Source organism: Lipophrys pholis, assembly GCF_963383615.2.
Source record: "Lipophrys pholis genome assembly, chromosome: 5".
NCBI lineage: Eukaryota > Metazoa > Chordata > Actinopteri > Blenniiformes > Blenniidae > Lipophrys > Lipophrys pholis.
Window position 1 is genome coordinate 15,863,138 of NC_137628.1, and position 18,195 is coordinate 15,881,332.

General features: G+C 42.2%; 1 protein-coding gene across 1 annotated transcript in view; it reads right to left on the reverse strand.

Annotated features, from left to right (window-relative positions):
* Positions 1 to 18,195, reverse strand: part of pkn1a (protein kinase N1a) — a 49,830-nt gene that overhangs the window by 13,044 nt on the left and 18,591 nt on the right. Inside the window, exons 2-6 of the mRNA XM_080463890.1 lie at positions 7,006 to 7,200; positions 6,008 to 6,113; positions 5,222 to 5,370; positions 4,194 to 4,314; positions 514 to 653 (exon numbers count right to left, since the gene is read on the reverse strand). Coding sequence (XP_080320016.1) covers positions 514 to 653; positions 4,194 to 4,314; positions 5,222 to 5,370; positions 6,008 to 6,113; positions 7,006 to 7,200 — 711 coding nt within the window. The remainder of the gene's footprint in view (positions 1 to 513; positions 654 to 4,193; positions 4,315 to 5,221; positions 5,371 to 6,007; positions 6,114 to 7,005; positions 7,201 to 18,195) is intronic.

Below are 18,195 nucleotides of genomic sequence, written 5' to 3' on the forward strand. Positions count from 1 at the left end.
AACAACATATTCACCAAGTAAAAAGTGAAGTTTACAGAGGATCAGGACAGAACAGGTGGTTCATTGGAGGCTGAACCAGGAGACAGACAGTTGTTTTGATCCGGTGTGTCATGTTGCAGCTGCTGTTCTACAGATGCTTCCCCAAAGACATCATGAACAGAGAGTGTGCAGTGCAGTAGACACTCGAAAATAGACGACTTGTTTAAAGTGTTTTAAGTGTCCCTTTGATATTCTGTGTCTATGCAGGAAGCGTTAAAAGAAATGTTATAAAAGCTGAAAGAGCCACACAATTTAAGCGTTTTTCTGACGGCACCAAAGTTCTAGTCAAAGAATAAGAAGAGCAGAAAAAGTCTTTTGTGTCTCGGGAGAGAAAGACGAGGAGCCGAGCAGGTCGGCTTGTGATCAGAGGGTCTGTCGGTGTGATGACGTCACCGATACCACTGGGATTCCCCCTCATGTCTGAGAGCATGTTTTGTCCACCGTGAAAGGAAACTCTTGTGTATTCGTGCTCACCTCGGACAGAGCTTTCTTGTCCTGAACCTTGCTGGCCCCAAGTAGCCTCAGGACGTTTTTGGCCCCCTCCGCCACGGCGTGCTCTACCCTGTAGTGATGCCTCAGCTCCTCGATACGCAGCTCCAACAGGTCCTGGTTACCTGCGTGGAAGGAAGGGCAAATAACAATGAGTGAGTCCATTTGTTCCCTGTCGGCAGGAGGAAGTGAGCCTGCTCTCTTGTTTTGGAAGCGAGGTGTTTTAGCAAAGTCCCCTGGGCACAGTAAGTTAGGTTTATGCATTAATGTGTGTCATGCATTACACAAGAGTCAGACAAAGAAAACATTAGCAGTGCCTGCAGGGAGGTAAACAGCCTAAGTGATCACCAGCAGGCAACATTAACTTCGTCTCTACCGTTTCCAAATGGGCACCAAAGTGTCCCATGGTCAGGGCAAACAGGAAAAGAAAACGTTGGTCCTGGTTTATTCATTCTCAAAATTGCTGAATTGTTACTGTAAATTAGCCAGATAAGACCGACTGCGATGGATAAATACAGATAAAAATACAGCCTCAAAAGTCAAACAAATTCAATTCACCCCTTAATTGTAAGAGCTTGTTAATGGTAGTCATATTACTGCAGAAAAACAAAGGCAGGGGTATCAAATCACCAGAAAATGTTAATAAACATACACAGGGTCAGCGATGAAACACATTTAGAGCAAAGTGGTTCGTTTAATGGAACAATAACAGCCAAACACAATTGAGTACACCCACATGGGAAGAGGATGAGAGGATGAGAGAGATAAGGAGAAGGGAAATAGGATGAGTAGCTTAAAAAAAAAAAAAGGTGCATTTGACTTTAAAATGTGCGATTAGTGAAGACTGATGACAGACAGGAAGGATTGGGGATGATCTTTATGACTTATGAACCATTTACAACCCTGCAAAGGAGAGGGAAAATAGAGAAGGGGGGATGGGGGTAAGGGTAGAAAGTGGTCTGCATGCTTTTATCTCCTAATAAGGTGTTCTGCCTGGAGCCCAGGCCCTGCTGGATGACCCCTCCACCGGGTGTGGTGCCTGGAGACTGTCTGTCTGTGTACACTATACACAACCCTGTGATAGCGAGTGGTTTAAAGGAGCGAGACCAAGTCACCAGGAAAGATCCACAAACCAGAAGAAACAACGGCAACATGGAAAAGAAATCTGGGGAATAGTGTGTTATGTAGAGCTGGTGTCTGCATTCCCCACAGGCAAAGTGTGAAATAATGACATTAATCGCATGTTCCTTTGATTTAATCTGTCATATCATATCAGACAAAACGAAGTCTCCCAAGGAGGTAAAATATGGAGAGACTTGCCATAATACTTTATAAAGTCCATGTTGATCAGCGTAGCAGTTAATAAACTGGTAGTACTGCCACAATCGCATAGTCTTAAAAAAAAGGAGGTAAAAATAACCAATATGTTCATCATTTCAAACCGTGTTGTCAATCAGGTACATGACTCACTGAATTAACTGACAAGATTCATCTCCCGTCCAATAACAAAATTTGTTATTTGCAAACCGGTAAGCAGCCTTAAATCTAGACAATTCTAGTAATCGTCGGAAAGCTTGAGCGACTTGTGTATTTTCTCATCGTCTTTGGTCAGCTTGGAGGAAGATAGGAAGCTACCACATTTAATGATTTGCAGAATAAATTGTTAAAAGAAGGTAGCAGGCAATAGAAAAACTGAAAAAGACATTTTTGAAAAGTAGTGAATCATTTATATTCCTGCTCTCTTTTCCACCTATTCTCTATTGGCTAAAGTTATTTGCACAAATGAACTAGGATCTATGCTCTAAGGCTGCATGAGAGTTCCAAACAGAGACGTGGGGGAATATGCCGCTTTCAAAAGATTGGAATCATTGATATTGTATATAACACTTCACAGCTAAAGAACTACACACTGCGGTTTGCTTTAGTAGAGGTAAGTGCCGGAAACACATTGGACGGGCTCCTCTTCATGCATTTCTCTCGAACTAAGCTATAAATATAGGATGCGTACAGGAACATATTTAAACTAAAAGACAGAGTGGAAAAAAGCATAAAACATGGGAGATCCCAGGGGGAAAGTAGAAGCGTTGACACGTATGCTGAGTTTAGTGATGTAGAAAATATTTTGTGAATCCACGGGGAGCTGCACAATCTCTGAGTTGGCTCAAGTGATTTTACTTAAGTTGGGTCACTTGTGTCTGGATGTTATTGTTTGAAATGAGACTCATAAATCAGAGCTCTTCTCCCAACTCAGCTGGAGAATACATTAGCTGCTACAATCATATCACATTTGAAAAGAAGTTGGCGAAGTGTCTGTGGTACAGCCGGAGCACTTCAGATTACACCATTTAAAACTGATTTCTTGTGGAAGCTGCTGAAATACATTTGGGTAGAAGTGCAGATCATCACAAACCCTTTTCGGTTTTCCACATGCGGGACACAAGAGTATCTCCATCAAAAGCCTGTAAATAATCTTACATCCCTACACCCACTTTCCAAACAGTCCTCCGCTCACTCAGTTTGATGTGGCCATTGTTTTAACTTCAACTCTTCGATGCTCATTTCCCTCCCTGCTACATTCTACAGACCCTCCTTCTCCTGTGAACGTCATCAACTGGCCTGTTTTTCCAGCGAGGTCCTAATGGACGACGCCACTCACCGCCCGGCAGAAACCTTTCTACCTGCCCTTTCATTGATCACTCTGCCACTACATGTAAAGTGACTGAAGCAGAAGGCAACGTGTGCATTAGGTAAAAGACCTTTGACAAGATGTTTAAAAGTGTAAACAACAAAAAGGTACATGGAGCTTTTATCTGCACTGCAGTGGTCCTAAAACTGCAACATTCACATCAAACAGGGTTTCGCTTTGCCTCCACAGACGGGGGGATTATACTGCAAGCATCTAGGTCTGTCAAACACTTTTCATCTGCCCACCTGTTTGGTCGGGGCAGTTGTGTCTTTGTGTTGTGCCTCTGTGTCTGGACAGTGTTAATGCACCAGGTGGGCTATTTCACAGGCTTTGTGTTGCTCACTCCAATATTTGACCACGCACGCACGCACGCACGCACGCACGCACGCACGCACGCACGCACGCACGCACGCACGCACGCACGCACGCACGCACTGGATCAAAACCAACTATCCTCTTCATACGACCCGGGGAAAAACACTGCACTTGCTTGCCATTGATCTGTTTATGCTTTTGTGCGTCTGCTGTCTGGAGCTGCTGTATAACGTGCAGAGAAGAAGAAAGCAGATCTAATATAGAGGAACGAGCTGCTAAAAGCTCCCCGTCATGTCCAGATGACCAGTAACTTGAAACCACAGCCTCAATATTTTTGCAATATCTGATTCAAATGATATTCAGGTGCAGGTAATTAAAATATATGCTTTTTCTGGGTTTATGTGCATTAGAAAATAAATACACTGGATTTAATTTCAGTACCATTATTGATTTATCTCCAACAGACCCATTTTCCTGCCATTTGAAGCTTTCCTGTTGAGCCCAGTATTGGACGCTGTAGTAGTTTAAAGCACTGACCATGTAATTACAGCCTAGCCAATAAGAGACTGGATTGATACTTCTGTTTATTTTCACTATCTCTCTCTGCTCCGATTTGTCTTTTGCTCTATTTCTGCTCTATTTGTTTCAAGTGTCAGAAACTCACCTGGTATATCGTCATTGTGTTCAGTGGCCTGAACAGCTTTGCGGATTTGCATGCGGATGATGTCAATTTTTGTTTTGCTGTCCTGCAGCATCTGCTGGGCGGTCTGCAGCATCTTCTTGTCCTATATAGTCGGGGGGAAAAAAATACTCAATTGGTCCAAATATAAGAAATAAAACATAAGACAGGTTTGAGAAGGTGTGGTCATCTTGTTTCCTGGGTCTTTTACCCATGAAACACATAAGAATCTGCCTTCATTCGAAACAAGAATGGGTCTGCATTCGTAAAATAAAGGGTTGTCTTGAATCCAGACCAGTACAGTACATTTGGGGGGAAAAAAAAAAAAAAAAAGGTAAACGACACGATGGGAAGTTGAAAGAAATATGATGTAATACAAGGAACAGACTTGAATTTGAATGGCAGGAAAACAGGGCTTTTATTAGGAATACAAAAAGACTGCTCTGTAAGGCTGTCCTATCCCTGCTTTCTTTTCCTTTCCGGTGAAACAATGAAGAAAGTGGAGGTATAGAAACAAGGTCAAAAGACAAAGTCAAACCGATGCTGAACAAGCGGAGGAGGGGTAATTTAAAGTAATTAAGTGAGTGAAGAAGTGTCAGCATTTGGACCGATTTAGATATGATGTATAACACGTTTAGAAGATATCTGCCGAGTCAGCAGATTACAAGATCATGAACACACGCATGCTGTTGGTTATCAGTCAGCTGGGGGGAGGGTTACTATGTGCATATCCCATTTCTTTTGTCCTGTTGACATTAAGGGAACAGTTGCAATATATTGTGCTGCAAAGATACATATTATTCTAATGCTGCAGATGGAAAAAGATATATTTTATACATGGATACCCGAACAAATATGAAATAACATTTTCAATCTGGGACAACACAAATAAAAATAAAAAAAATCATCTGCCCTTAGGGAGCCATACTATATTTCTCTTCTCGGTGGTCTGCTGTTTATTATAGCAATTTTATATAAAAAGCGGTACAGCGTCAGAGTAGATGTTTCTTTACCTTCGTGGATCCATTGGCGTAGATGGGAATCATGTTCTCAACCCCCTGTTTGACTTTGAGCTCGATGTTGAGCTGTCTCTCCAGGGCAGTGATGCGTTCCTTGTGGGCTGATGTACGACTTTCTGCCCCGGGAGACTGAGGACACTCATCTATGTGGAACAGGAAAAGGTTGGAGACGATATAATAAGGACCAAGACGAGGTTTCACATGGTGCGCATGAAAACGAAAGCACCCTTGAGGGAATTTCACGCAATGTCTAATAATATTGTTGCACTCCTGGGGTTGTACTGCAGCAAACAGGGCTTTTATATACATGAAGATGGGAAAAAGATCCAATGTGCCACAGTTGACGTGGTTTATATGTTTCTGCTTTGAATAGTGTTTTACCCAAAAAAGAAAAAAACATAAGACTCTTAAAGCCACATTGGTTTCCAACTGACCACAGACCCCAACTTTCCGATTGTTTATATGACCCCATAAATCGATTCCTAAATGTGCTTGGTAGCGGGTGTGTGGTCATGCATGAAATATTGTTCAACTTTAAAACTCAACAGGTATTGGCACCTGAGAAAAAGGGAATGAGAGACTTTTATTCGGAGTGAGCGTGTACAGCAGCTTGGAGGAAATTTCAGTGAGGTGTTGAGTGAGTTAGTGTCCACATAACTGGACAATCAAGCCGAAAAAACCCCCCTAAAAATCAGTCCTCTTCGCCATCGTTGTTACAAAAACCGATGTATGAAGTCATGGGTAATTCCAAAGACGTGACAGAAAGAGTGAGATTCTCACCTTTGTTTTCCTCTCCCCCCTTCACCACTATGTGAGCGTCCAGCTCCTGGAGCTGCGCATGAAGGTTGTCCAACTTGCGGTTTGAAGACCTCAGCTGACTGTCCACCTGTAGGGAAAAAAACAAGGCAGAAACATTTAATATGTGTTGGAGATTATACATTTCATCCTTATTAATCAATAAATATGGTTACCTAATGGAAAGCGTAGATATAAAGAAGAATATGAGCAAGAGAATGGGAAGTTTTCTTTGAACTATTTCTACATTTGAAAACAATCAATGTATTTTGATTCTTAAACTAGTCAACACACCCTCAGACTGTCTGAAGCTTCTGCTAATAAAATCAAACCAATAATAAGAATGATTTAACCACTACTGCTATTTGATGGATCGGTTAATGAATTTGTGCAGTTGGGGCATAAACTTGCTTCCTGTATTTGCAATGGGGGAAAAAAAAAAAGTAAGAAAAGTTTGACAAGAAAAGACAACAGACCGATAGAAAAGAAAGAAAGAGACCATGTGTAGGTAAATTGTTGTAAGATATATTTAAAGACATTGTCATTATTACAGAAAAGCGTATTAATACCACAAGCTTCCCCTCAACAAGTAATTCAGTGTATGGCTGTATCCTTGTGTAACAGGTCAACATTATTCCATTTTTACACATCTAAAGACCACATGACTTATCATTCAATGGACAAAAGGGAAGGAAATCAGTGTTTACAAAGCATGAGCTCATCTAGAAAATGTAAATGACACTAGACGATAGTGACCTGAATGATTCTCTCCAGTCCCTATGAACCAGCACACATCTATCTCACCAGCCTTTGTTTCAGAGGCATTAAAGTGACTCTTGCGTTGTTCATTTATGAGGGCTGTGATTTCTAGGATACATCTTCCTTCAAAGTAATGTGAAGTTTATTCCCTGTGAAAAGTAAAATACCTGCAGATTCTGGACTTTCGCAAGTCCTCCTTGTCGGGGGATCAGACTGTGGCGTACCTGCTGTGCATTCCTCTTGTCGGTCGTGGCCCTGCGCAGGTTCTCGGCTCCCTCCTTGATCTTCAGCTCCTTCCGGATCTCCCTGCGGATCCTCTCACGCTGCTCGTCCAGGAGCTGCTGAACGTTGAAGTCTGAGAAGTCTGTGTTCTGGTCCAGACCGAGCTGCTCCAGAACTGACAGCCCACCTGGGTCACTCTGAAGGGGAGAACAAAGAGAGAAAGGTCAGGCTATGACTTTGGTGTGAAAGAACTGAAGCAGTTCTCACACAGACGTGGCAAAGGTTTTGCGTTTACATGGCAACGTCGTGGAAACGAGGTCCGTTTACATTGAAATGGCAGAAATGCTTAAAACCACAACCATGTTGGGCCACGAATAGGTGCCGTTTCTTTTAGTAATGAAAGCAGACACACATGCGTGGAGAACCAAACAGTATTAACCATTGACAGCAAGTACAGGGACATTTGTATGGACGGAGGAAGAAGTTGGATTTTTCTTACAGTGACTGTCAACTATAAGACTACAAAGTCCCAGGAGAATATGGACTGGAAGTCATGACACTCTAGAGGCAAACACTGTTGATATTGTCCATCTACTCGTGCATGTGCAGAACTATTTACTACTGTGGTCGCGCATGCCCACAGTAGCAGTGTTTTCAAAACGTTTCCTTTTCAGAGACCCCGTTGTTGTGTAATCACACACAAAACACATTTTCACTCATTTCAGATGGCAGAAATCCTAAATCTGGGTCATACGTCTTTGGGAAATGTACACAACAAGGTCAAGGTTTTATTAGCTGCTAATCAAAATTCAATACCTATATATATATTCCCATACACTACAAAAATGGTTGGCTATAATGATGGCACGCTACTTTCTCCAGTACATGTATTTCTGTTTCAATAATGGAAACCGTGTGTCAATAAAAATGGGCAAAAAACATCAAACATAAATCCTAAAAAAACACAGACACTGCAAATGGACAGCTGAAAAACAAGAAAACCAACTGTTCTAAAAGGTGTGTGATTTATGAGAGCTTACATTTTGTCCAATAGTTTGAGTGAATGAAAAGCAATTAACAGTGGCAAAAATGTATACCGAGACAACCCAACATGCCCCCCTCAGCCTGGTAACATGGTGATTCACACAGACTGGGAAGAGATGGTGACCAAGATAAGGCGGTAATGGGAGGAAAGGCTGCGAGATACGACAGGGATGGTAGTGGGGGAGAGAAAAAGTAGAGGAAAAACAAGAGAGCCTTTGTCTTAAATATTTTAAAATAATCCTGAACCATCCAACCCATTTACAAAAATGTACTTTTTTCTAAAAACGCCTTCATTTTCAGGACAGTTTGTTGACCAAAAAAACCAGACTATACACAAGCAGAATAGTGGGTTACAAAGCTGTCCTATTACCCGTGTTACAGTCCTCGTACAGTATTTTCTCATGATCTCACTTCCCGTCTACAGCTCAAGGATGCATTAACTCACCTGAAAACCACTAATAGTTATTAAAGCACGGGTATAAAACGGGGCCACACACGTTTTTCCTGCCTGGTGAAAAGAGAACCCCCCCCCCCCCCCCGTCTTCTCACCTCTAACTGTTACAAGTTACTGTAAAAAGACACAAGTGATGAACCGAATCAGGATCCCAGCAGGAGCGCGAGGGGGAGAGAGACCGGCATTAGAAATCGCTGTATCGAGACCACACAAATCAAACAAACTTCACCTCGGAGCTGTCCTCATCCTCCTCGTCACCATGCCAACACATAGTCCACTCAGTCCTGAAGACCCCAAAATAACCAGAGAGGAGCAGAAAACTGCTTCTGAGCTCCGACGAACACTTACTGCCACACCGAGAGCAAAAAAAAATGGGCCAGGGGGGGAAAACCGATAAAAAGAGATAAAGAGAGGGAGAGTTAAGAGAGGGAGGAGGGGGGAACGCCTCCAAAAGAGGATATCCGTCCAACACCAAGCTGCTCAGGCCTTTCCTGTTTCCTCTGCGATTTTGCTGCTGTCAGTGGAGAGTGAGAGAGTAATGGAGGACAAGGAATATATTATCCCACTTGACGGCTTTTATAAATTATTCCTGCACCTGAGGCAACAGGCACGTCAAGTCTTCCTCCTCCTTCCCAGAAGTGTGTTTCTGACAGCTTATTTTGCCGCTTTCGTTCGGGTCGGTGATATGATCTTGCAGGCGGAAACAAAGGAAGGATGAGTTTTCCAAGTATTGGATCAAAGCCAGAGAATTCGGTTGAGATGCATTTTTGTGACCTGCTGGACTTCTGACTTCCTACCATTCCCCTTCTCCCATAGAGAGACCGCGTGAGCACATGATATGAGGTCTCTATATGAAGAGCCGTGAGAGGAGATAGTCGCCTTAAAGATATTCTGTAAACTGGAAAATAAAAAAGAGCATACTGTAAACAGGGAACCAAACAGAGATTCTGTGCCACAGTTTGGAAATGTGGACGGCCCAAACTGGGAGAAGGAACGGTCAATATCACAGTGCAGTGGGTTAACATGGAATATCTGGATATACTGGGATACTGTGAACAACTCTTTTATAAATACAGTTTAACTCTGATGTGCTTTACATATGCAATTCCTTAACATTTCAAATGTATTAATCTGAGAGTTTCAGATTTCTCCACTCTGCTGGGTGGTGGTGTTGTAATCTGTCCTCTGCTAGTTTTCCAGATAAGTAGTAAGTGAACCAAGAAGTCAAGCTGTCCCCCCGTATCGCAGTAACCCCCCCCCACCACCCGCCTCTGACATGGTAAATGTTCTCTTGTCTTTCATTAAAACTTTTCAAATAATTTCATTTCTATACTAGTTCCATGTGGGTTGTAGCTGCATCGTCAAATAATCCAGTCATTCATTATAGTAGATTCTCTTGACACCAGATGAGCCACCACACTTTTGTTATGATTTAGTACAGACGCGATCTTACATATTGGTTTTTAAGTTGCAGGCATTTGTCACACAGTCAACAAAAAGAGACAAAACCAGAATGAGCACATCGGGTCTCGAGCTGTGATCACAAACAGGTTCGGAGCGCGCAAGTAGTCTGCCACAAAGCAAACAAGTCATCAGGTGTCGCTGGGTTACAGAAAGCAGTGGTAACCATCGCTGCTGGTCGCCGTCTTTGTGAGGGTGGGATTGATTCTATTTACCTCCACTGACCAAACATTTACACGTGTGCAGGAATTAAAAATGCCACACCCATAATTTATTTCCCTTCATATGATGAGAACGTTTAAGACTTTGTGAAAATTGTTGAGTGCGTTTACTTAACATGTCAAAAGGAACCAATAAAGTCTGTACTCCTGTGATTTATCTGTCCCTTGATGCAACATTGGCTTTGTGGTCCACAATAAATCTCAATTGTAAGTAAGTAAACTTGATGCATTTACATTAAAGGAGAGAAAACTCAGAATATTTAGTCACTTAGTGCTACTAATGGATACATATCTGGCAAACAGAATCAACTATAACTACTTTTGTATATGGTAATCATTAAAGCATTTCATTTGGCCTGGGCTGAAAATAACCCAAAGATTTGGTCAGATTTCCAACTGTTGCACGTGAAAAGGTTTTTCATGACTCTAATAGTTAAACAACACTGCCCATTATTTAGAATTCCACCACAGTACACTTACTGATGGCAAATTTTATCATGGCCTCACAAACGTAATGACTCATTTAGTTTGTATCACATTAATATAGCGTGAATGTTTATGATGCTCTTTTCTTTGCTCCCCGCTCTGTACCGGCTGCAGACTCTCTTGGCACTGAATATGAAAAAAAAAAAAATTCCCGCGGTCAGGATGTCACTTTAGAATGCAGGGAGGAATAACTGCAATAAGTTAAATTATTTGTGCATGCAATGTATACGTGTTGTAAATAGAAACACAGATGAGAAGTTTGTGTGCATTTCCAGCCCAGGGCCCAGTGGGAGGAGCTGCCGCTGCCGGAATAACGTTGGACCATTTCAGTATCACTGTTTTTGCAAAGCCTCACGGCCAAGCGACTGTTAGATGGTGAACTGATTGTATCACTGAGCTGAGACGAGCTTGTTTGGATTCCTCGACTTCTCTTCATACTCTCTCTTGCACTTCAGAGAAGCAAATCAAAGCAACTACCGTGACAAACAAATACAATATTGGTAATATATGGGAAACAAGTTCTATGTCAGAATGGGCTGTTTCCCTTACAGTTCATGGTACTTAGTACAGCTCCAAGTTACTGCAATGGTATGATAGACTGTAGAAAGGAAAACAACATTTCATTAAGAAATTGTGCGAATGAACCCTAGGAGAACTTTGGACATGTGTACTGAATTTAAGCAATCTTCACTAGAAACAATTACCTCAGTATACTTGAAGCGACATGTGTGTCTTGCTGAATCATGGGAGTATCAAGCACAACAATCAGCTTCTTTAAGCTGATGAGTCATTTTTCCAGTTGGTGGCAACATGCGTTAAAAACATGTCAACTCCAGCAGATGCTCATCCACAAAATGTGATCCGACACGCGCAGTCATAGCATAAGCGCCGTCACAGTGGATCTCCTCTCCGACACCTTCCCAGAGCTCAGCAGTTAGAGAGAGAGGACACGGATACAATGCAGCTATCAAACTCCAGTCTCTGGCTGCCCAGCCCTTGCAACACTACAAAGATGGCGACCGCCACCGGGCAGGGATGACTCATCTCGTGCAGCTTGTTTGTGAGCCCGCCCAGGGAGGAACATTCAGCGGTGGTGTCCAGGAAAATAATGGCAGGCTAATTCAATAGATGACAGCGCCGAGCGAGGCCAATTGAATCAGACTGCGTGAGCAGCGTAGAGGAGCCTCGGGCTGGACGTACATAGAGGGACAAGACAGAGCACGGGCGAAGTGCTGTTTTGTGAAGGTGTGCGTCTATAAAGCCCGGGGTTTTATTACCGAGCGATTATGGCGCACACGCACACGACAATGATAACAATAGAAGAAATATTCCATTTTAATTATCACCCAAGTACACACACACAACTCTCAGTTTCCAGTGAAATGTGAAGAAGTGTCGCTTGGGGAGAAAGGCCACAGAGCTCAGCCCAGTTGTGACTGAGTCCACACTGTTATTATAGAGGGTGTGATCAATGTACTATCGTACTCTCAGTCCAATATCCACTGTGGTGTGTGGGCTGTTGAACATAAGGGAACAATGCTACTTATACTGGACACTCCTTACTTGACAGAGGAATCAAATATGAGCTCAAAAGTCACAGCTGAGTGAGGACAATGACGGAGGCATTTCACACACAAACAAATAATGATATTTCTTAATTTGCTTTTCTATTTTCAACAAGGAAGCCATAACAACAGATGATTCATTTCTACCAATGGATGACGATGATGGAAGAATGCAAGTGTGGTTAAAAAAAAAAAGAGCGCAAACACGTTTACTTGTTCATTCATTCAGAGATTGGTAATGGAGGGAGAAAATCATTGTTTCTCTCGGGTAGTTCATGGCCACCTTCAGGACAGCAGGAGGGGGCGTATCGCAAAAGACACAAACTGATCTTTAATAAGCCTCCTTAATATTGTTAATATGAAATCAGGCCCCCCCTCAAACAGACAGCCAAACACACTTGTCCTACATATGCCTCTGTGCTGAGGCATAAAAGTCAGTTTTATAACATGTGTTGTAACACAATCTGGTCCACAAACATGTGAGGAGCTGCCGAGGAACACGTCAGTGATGGCCTGATAATGAATCATGAATGAGTACAATGAGCCAAATAGCTGCTAATCAGGTCGTTAGCAATAAAAGATCATTTGCCAGCTTGTTCAAATGTCTCAGCAGAAATCAAAGGTAAATTGTTGTTATTATGCATAGACGATTATTAAATCCATTTCTTTATTTTATATCTTTCACCAGTAATGATAACTAAACAATGGAATGATTTGAAATTTAATTATGTAAACTTATTATAAATTACTCTTTTTAGTTACTACAGGAAACTCTAATAGCAGTAAGTTATAACTATAAAAGGACCGTCAACTGACTCATCGCACAACTTCACAGAATCTGCATTTGATAAAAATGCTTATGCAGCATCCCTGATGTCTATTTTACATCAGTGCATTAGGTGATTATATGTATTAAACTAGGAGAAGGTTCAAGCACGTTCATCATGACTACTGAAAATGTCAACCAAATATGAGAAAACCTGTCTAGTTTTCCTGTAAAAACAAAATAAATATAATTTGTTTTAACAGCGTATTCAATGCACAGCTACAATATCAGGCTGTGTAACACTTAGCACAGAGCTTATGAGCTATTTCTGTGGAAGTCTTGGGGCGAAACGGAATAACCTTGAGATGAAAAGTCATAACTAAAATCCTAAACTCTTTATGTGTGGATTGTTCTCAACTGACCAAATAAATGTCGCAATCTTTTTAAAACGACACACACACACACGCACACACACGCACACACACACACACACACGCGCACACACGCGCACACGCACGATTCACAGTAACTTGTATGTCATTTCCGGCAAACATCTTCCACTGCCACATGGACCCATTTGTGTTATTCGGTTGAAAAGGACGTCTCTGCAGGAAGCAGCGCTTCCTACTCTTGTCAGACTGACTGGCTTGCAAAGCACAGGGGTGAGGAGAGGGGGCAAGTGCAATAACTGGACGGCCTTTGATGCGCATAAATAGTCGACTAGAAAATACAAAAGTAAAAACATTTTATGACCATGGATGAAAAGACATGAACTGAAAAACTCATAAGTTTGGACAGCAGAGTCAAAGGTTTGCAGTAAAATCTATAAATTAGGAAAAAAAACACCAACAGTAAGTAAACAGTCTGTAACACAGGCTGGGAAAAAGACAAACAAAAACACAATGGCAAAAGGAATGACCAGCTTGTCTCGTTGTGCTCGTGGAAAAGAGAATAGTGGTGAGTGATGGGGCTCAGAGGGAAAGAAAGATAGATTAGGTAAACAAAGAGAGAGCCACATGGGGACAGGAAGAGAGGGAGGAGAGAGGCGGGTGAAGCTGCTGAGGACGGTACAGCCTGACGGAGGAATCAGAACAGGGGGAATAAAGCAGCAATGACTCAGCAACCAAACTTCCTACAGAGAGCAGAGGTGACCGCCAGGTCTGCATCAAAACAGGTCATCAATAAAAGAATAGAGACGCAATCAAAATCTGGAAATCCTTTGATATCAATACAAGGACATCATACACTGTATGAGCTGCAAGAGGCATTTTCAATATCTGCTGCACTATTTCTACTTCAAAAATTGTTTCAGAGTGAGGTTAAATTAAGATATAATACCCAAATATAATTTCCTAATGTCAGCCGTGACTTTTTGGACAACTTGTATCATCTTCCCAACAGTCTCAAAGCAATTAATCTGTTGTTAAATGACAAAGATGAGCACTAAAACCCATCTTTTCTGAAGATGATACAATAAAATGACCCAAAACAGTCAAGTTATTTGAGTTGTTCTACAACAGCAAACCCAAAACAAAACAAAACATGAGAAGAAGACAACAGTGAAGAATAAATGCATATGAATTTGAGTGCATGACCTTAAACAACATTTAAAGCTACATGTAGAGTTGTGAAAAACAAGGCAGGGACAAGCAGCGCTCGTCTTAATCTTTACGATCCTGCTGACAACATCTAAGCGTCGTTACATCAATTCCCTCTCAACGAGATACCATCCTCCCCTTGTATCACTCCGTATATTTTCATCTTTTTAACCAACAATCCTCTTAAAGCTCCTTGTTTTAAGGCTTCTATAGCTACATACATCCAATGTGTTGGAATGAGTATTTGACGTTCAGTGGTAGTAGATGGCGATGACGAAGACGAGTTACAAAGTCTGTCTTCGAACTCTTTGTCCATATTTGTACGCTTCCAGGAGGAGGCTCGTGGAATTAACGACAAAATAAACATGTGGACAGCAGGCTCCATGCAAATCCCTATCTAATGGTGAGCATGAATGAGTTTTTAACCTCCCGTTGTCCTGCACATCAAGTTTTACCCGCAGGTTTTACTCTTAATATATAATACCTGAATTTCAGTGCACTCTGCCATTTGATTGTGATTATTTTACTTCCAGTGTTGGCCTTCAATTGAAGAAAGCAAATTTGTAACCAGAAGTTTGCCGTTTCACATCTCAGTGCCTGCAGGTGACCACTCTGCGTCCCTGAGTAATGCACTCAACTCCCGACTGCTCAGGTTGCATCAGGAAACGCTGCCGATACAAAACTTGTGAATTGCATAATCCAGAGGCGACCACAGAATGCAGCAGCCACAATTGCAAGCCATAAATATTGTTGGCTGCCAAACCGACGAGCTCCAAATTCCCCCTCCTTCTGGTTACAACACAAGACGGTGGAGTGTCCTCAAAACATCTCTGTCAAACTAAGTTATCTGAAAATGGACTTACCATTTTAAATCCCCTACAATGAAAAGGGACATCATCTGTTTGTTATGTCACATAGTGTCGCATCAACGGGCGCCTGGAGCATTTTAAGAAGCTAATGTGACCTTTTACTGAAAAGGTGGCATAGACTAATCAACAACATGCATCAACAAGAGAGTGAAAAACACTGATGAAATCATTTGGATTTTTCTTCTGCAACCTGCCATTTTGCTTTCATTCTTGTGTACCCATGCTCACTCTTTCCATTTGGTTCTTGTTTACCTGCTCATTGAAAGCCTCTCTGCTGGAGCTCAGAAACAACCTCACAGTGAGAGACACTCTTCGCCTCAGGCACTACTCAACCATGAGTAAACCCGAGATGAAGAAAATATATTTATATATAAGAAGCCACCCCACCTTCTACAGATATGAGCTGACCTCGTGTGTCCTCAGCTCCCCGACATGTCAGTTCGCGGCTGTTTTGTTATGCAAACCTTAAAGGTTGGGTTCCTGATTCACACCCGGTTTATTGCTCAAATACTGCAGTACACAAACAGTGGCAAAGAATTCAGTTAGAAACCAGATGTCCAGCACGAGGCGGGGAACAATGCAGACGTGATCCAAGTCTTTCTTTCTCAAAGCCGGCATACTTGTGTGTAATAGTTGCCTTGATCTCACTGACACGGTGATCATCAGTGGAGCCGCACAACTTGTTTGACTACAAAATTTACAAAGGGCTCGGCCACTATTTGAGCCGAGGAAACACAAAACCAAAGGACTGCCTCACACGTGTCAGACAAATACCGGGTAGGTTTCAAGCATTTGTATGTCTGCACACAAACGATCATGACCTCATTGGGGCTTAGAGGGGGTTTCTTCGAAAGTCTTGGCCAAACTCAAGTGAGTATGTACACAGACCAAACATCTTTGAAATTGAAAAGAGTGTTCATGACACATCCGTCAGTTTATTTGAAACACAAAAACTAAAGAATGAAATTCAGCAGTGTCTTAAAAAAAAAAACCAACCTTTTACTAAAAGCTTCACTGCAAGTGTGAAGTTCAAGTTCCACATTTTGACACTGCGGATATCAAGGACCACATCGGTTGTGACAGTTCTTAATGCATTTGAGGTTTATTTGTAACTCGAACTTGCTCATAGGGTGTATATGTGACCAAGTACACAAAGGGAAATATTTAAATGACAAACATTTAAAGCTGAAAATGTAAACACCGGTCTGTACATTATGGTTCCATAAGCACTGAAGCCTTCAGAAACAGGAAGCAGGAAGGAGAGAAGAGCGGGTAGAGGATGGAACAAATGGCCATATCATCGCTGGCCTCAGAAGAATAAATACAGAGGCTGGCATTCACACCAGATGCATTATTCTGCCGGGTAGAGGACTATCTGCACAGCAGGCCGCCCGTCAATCACAGTCTGTCCCAGACGTGCTTAGCGAGCAGAGCAGACACCGATCCGTCACTGTCCACTCCCTGCTGAGTCGGTGAAGATGCTCGACAGCTGTCTGTCATCCTCAGCCTACAAAGCCAAAAAAAAAAAAACACTGCTCGGAGAGGAGTTAGAAGACAAATGATCTGATTCAGCAGACGTGACCTTTTCAGAGCAACAACGTGAAATGTATCCAGGTGGGAATGTAAACACTGGTTGTAGAGACGGAGATGCAGGTCCGACTCAGCAGCCAGCTCTCAACATAAACCTGTCAGAAGTGATCATCGCCAGGACAAGCAGAAAGAAAAGAAAAGCAGCAAGACCGCGAACACAAATCAACTATATAAAGCCAAGTAAACACACACAGTAGGAGAAAAGGTCAGAACAACCATGACAAAAAAAAAAAAGGCCTCATGGAGTTCATTATGGCATTACAATGGACAAAATGAACAATGAAAATGTTGCGCTAACGGATTAGTTGGAGCTTTTGTGGGTTTGTTGTAATAAATTACATCAATTTTATAGCGGTTAAAATCTCACTATAAAAAAAAGAGGGAATCCCCCCACATTCTACTGTGGTACTTTGAAGTGCAACAAACAACAATAAACTGACTCACCCTCCGCTTTCACTGACGCAAATAATGCTGCAGAAACTACAACAAGGCAACCCACAATTATGCAAATTGTGGTAATGTGTAATGTGTGGGTTTGGCGATCAGACATGTGGATGGGTTGGGGGGGGGGGGGGGGGGTGTTACATTATATTAGATGGGGAAAATATAACAACCCAAAGCAAAATTCACAAAATTTTAACATTTAAGTCCTAAAATCTCTCTCCATTGTTGATGCTGCAAATAATAAATATTCAACATGGAACAAACGCTAGCGCACAGTTCTTCTATGGTGAACAGTCGGCATGCGATACTGAATTTCAAATGGGACTGCCCTGGTAGATCTGTGTGGGTAATTGGTGTGACAGGTCTGGGGTATCTGCTCACATGAGCTTCATGGAGAGACGGCCCTGCAGAGACGCATAAACTCCCCTGATACGGCTGCACTTCTCTGCAGCTTGGGAGAGGGTTAACGCGAAAGGAAAGGGATGGAAATGGGTTTGCATGGCTGACTTGGTGAGAAGCTCTGATCCGATGTCGGTTTTGTTTAGTCGCTGTGGATAAAAAGCCTGAAAAGAGAGGATGACGCAAGAGGTTCCCCAACATGTTCGTCAAATGAGGCTTTTCAGTGCAGAATTTAGAAGTCAGGCTTCCACTTGAAGTCTGCTTCAAGCTGTTTATGGGCACGCAAAAGGAAAAG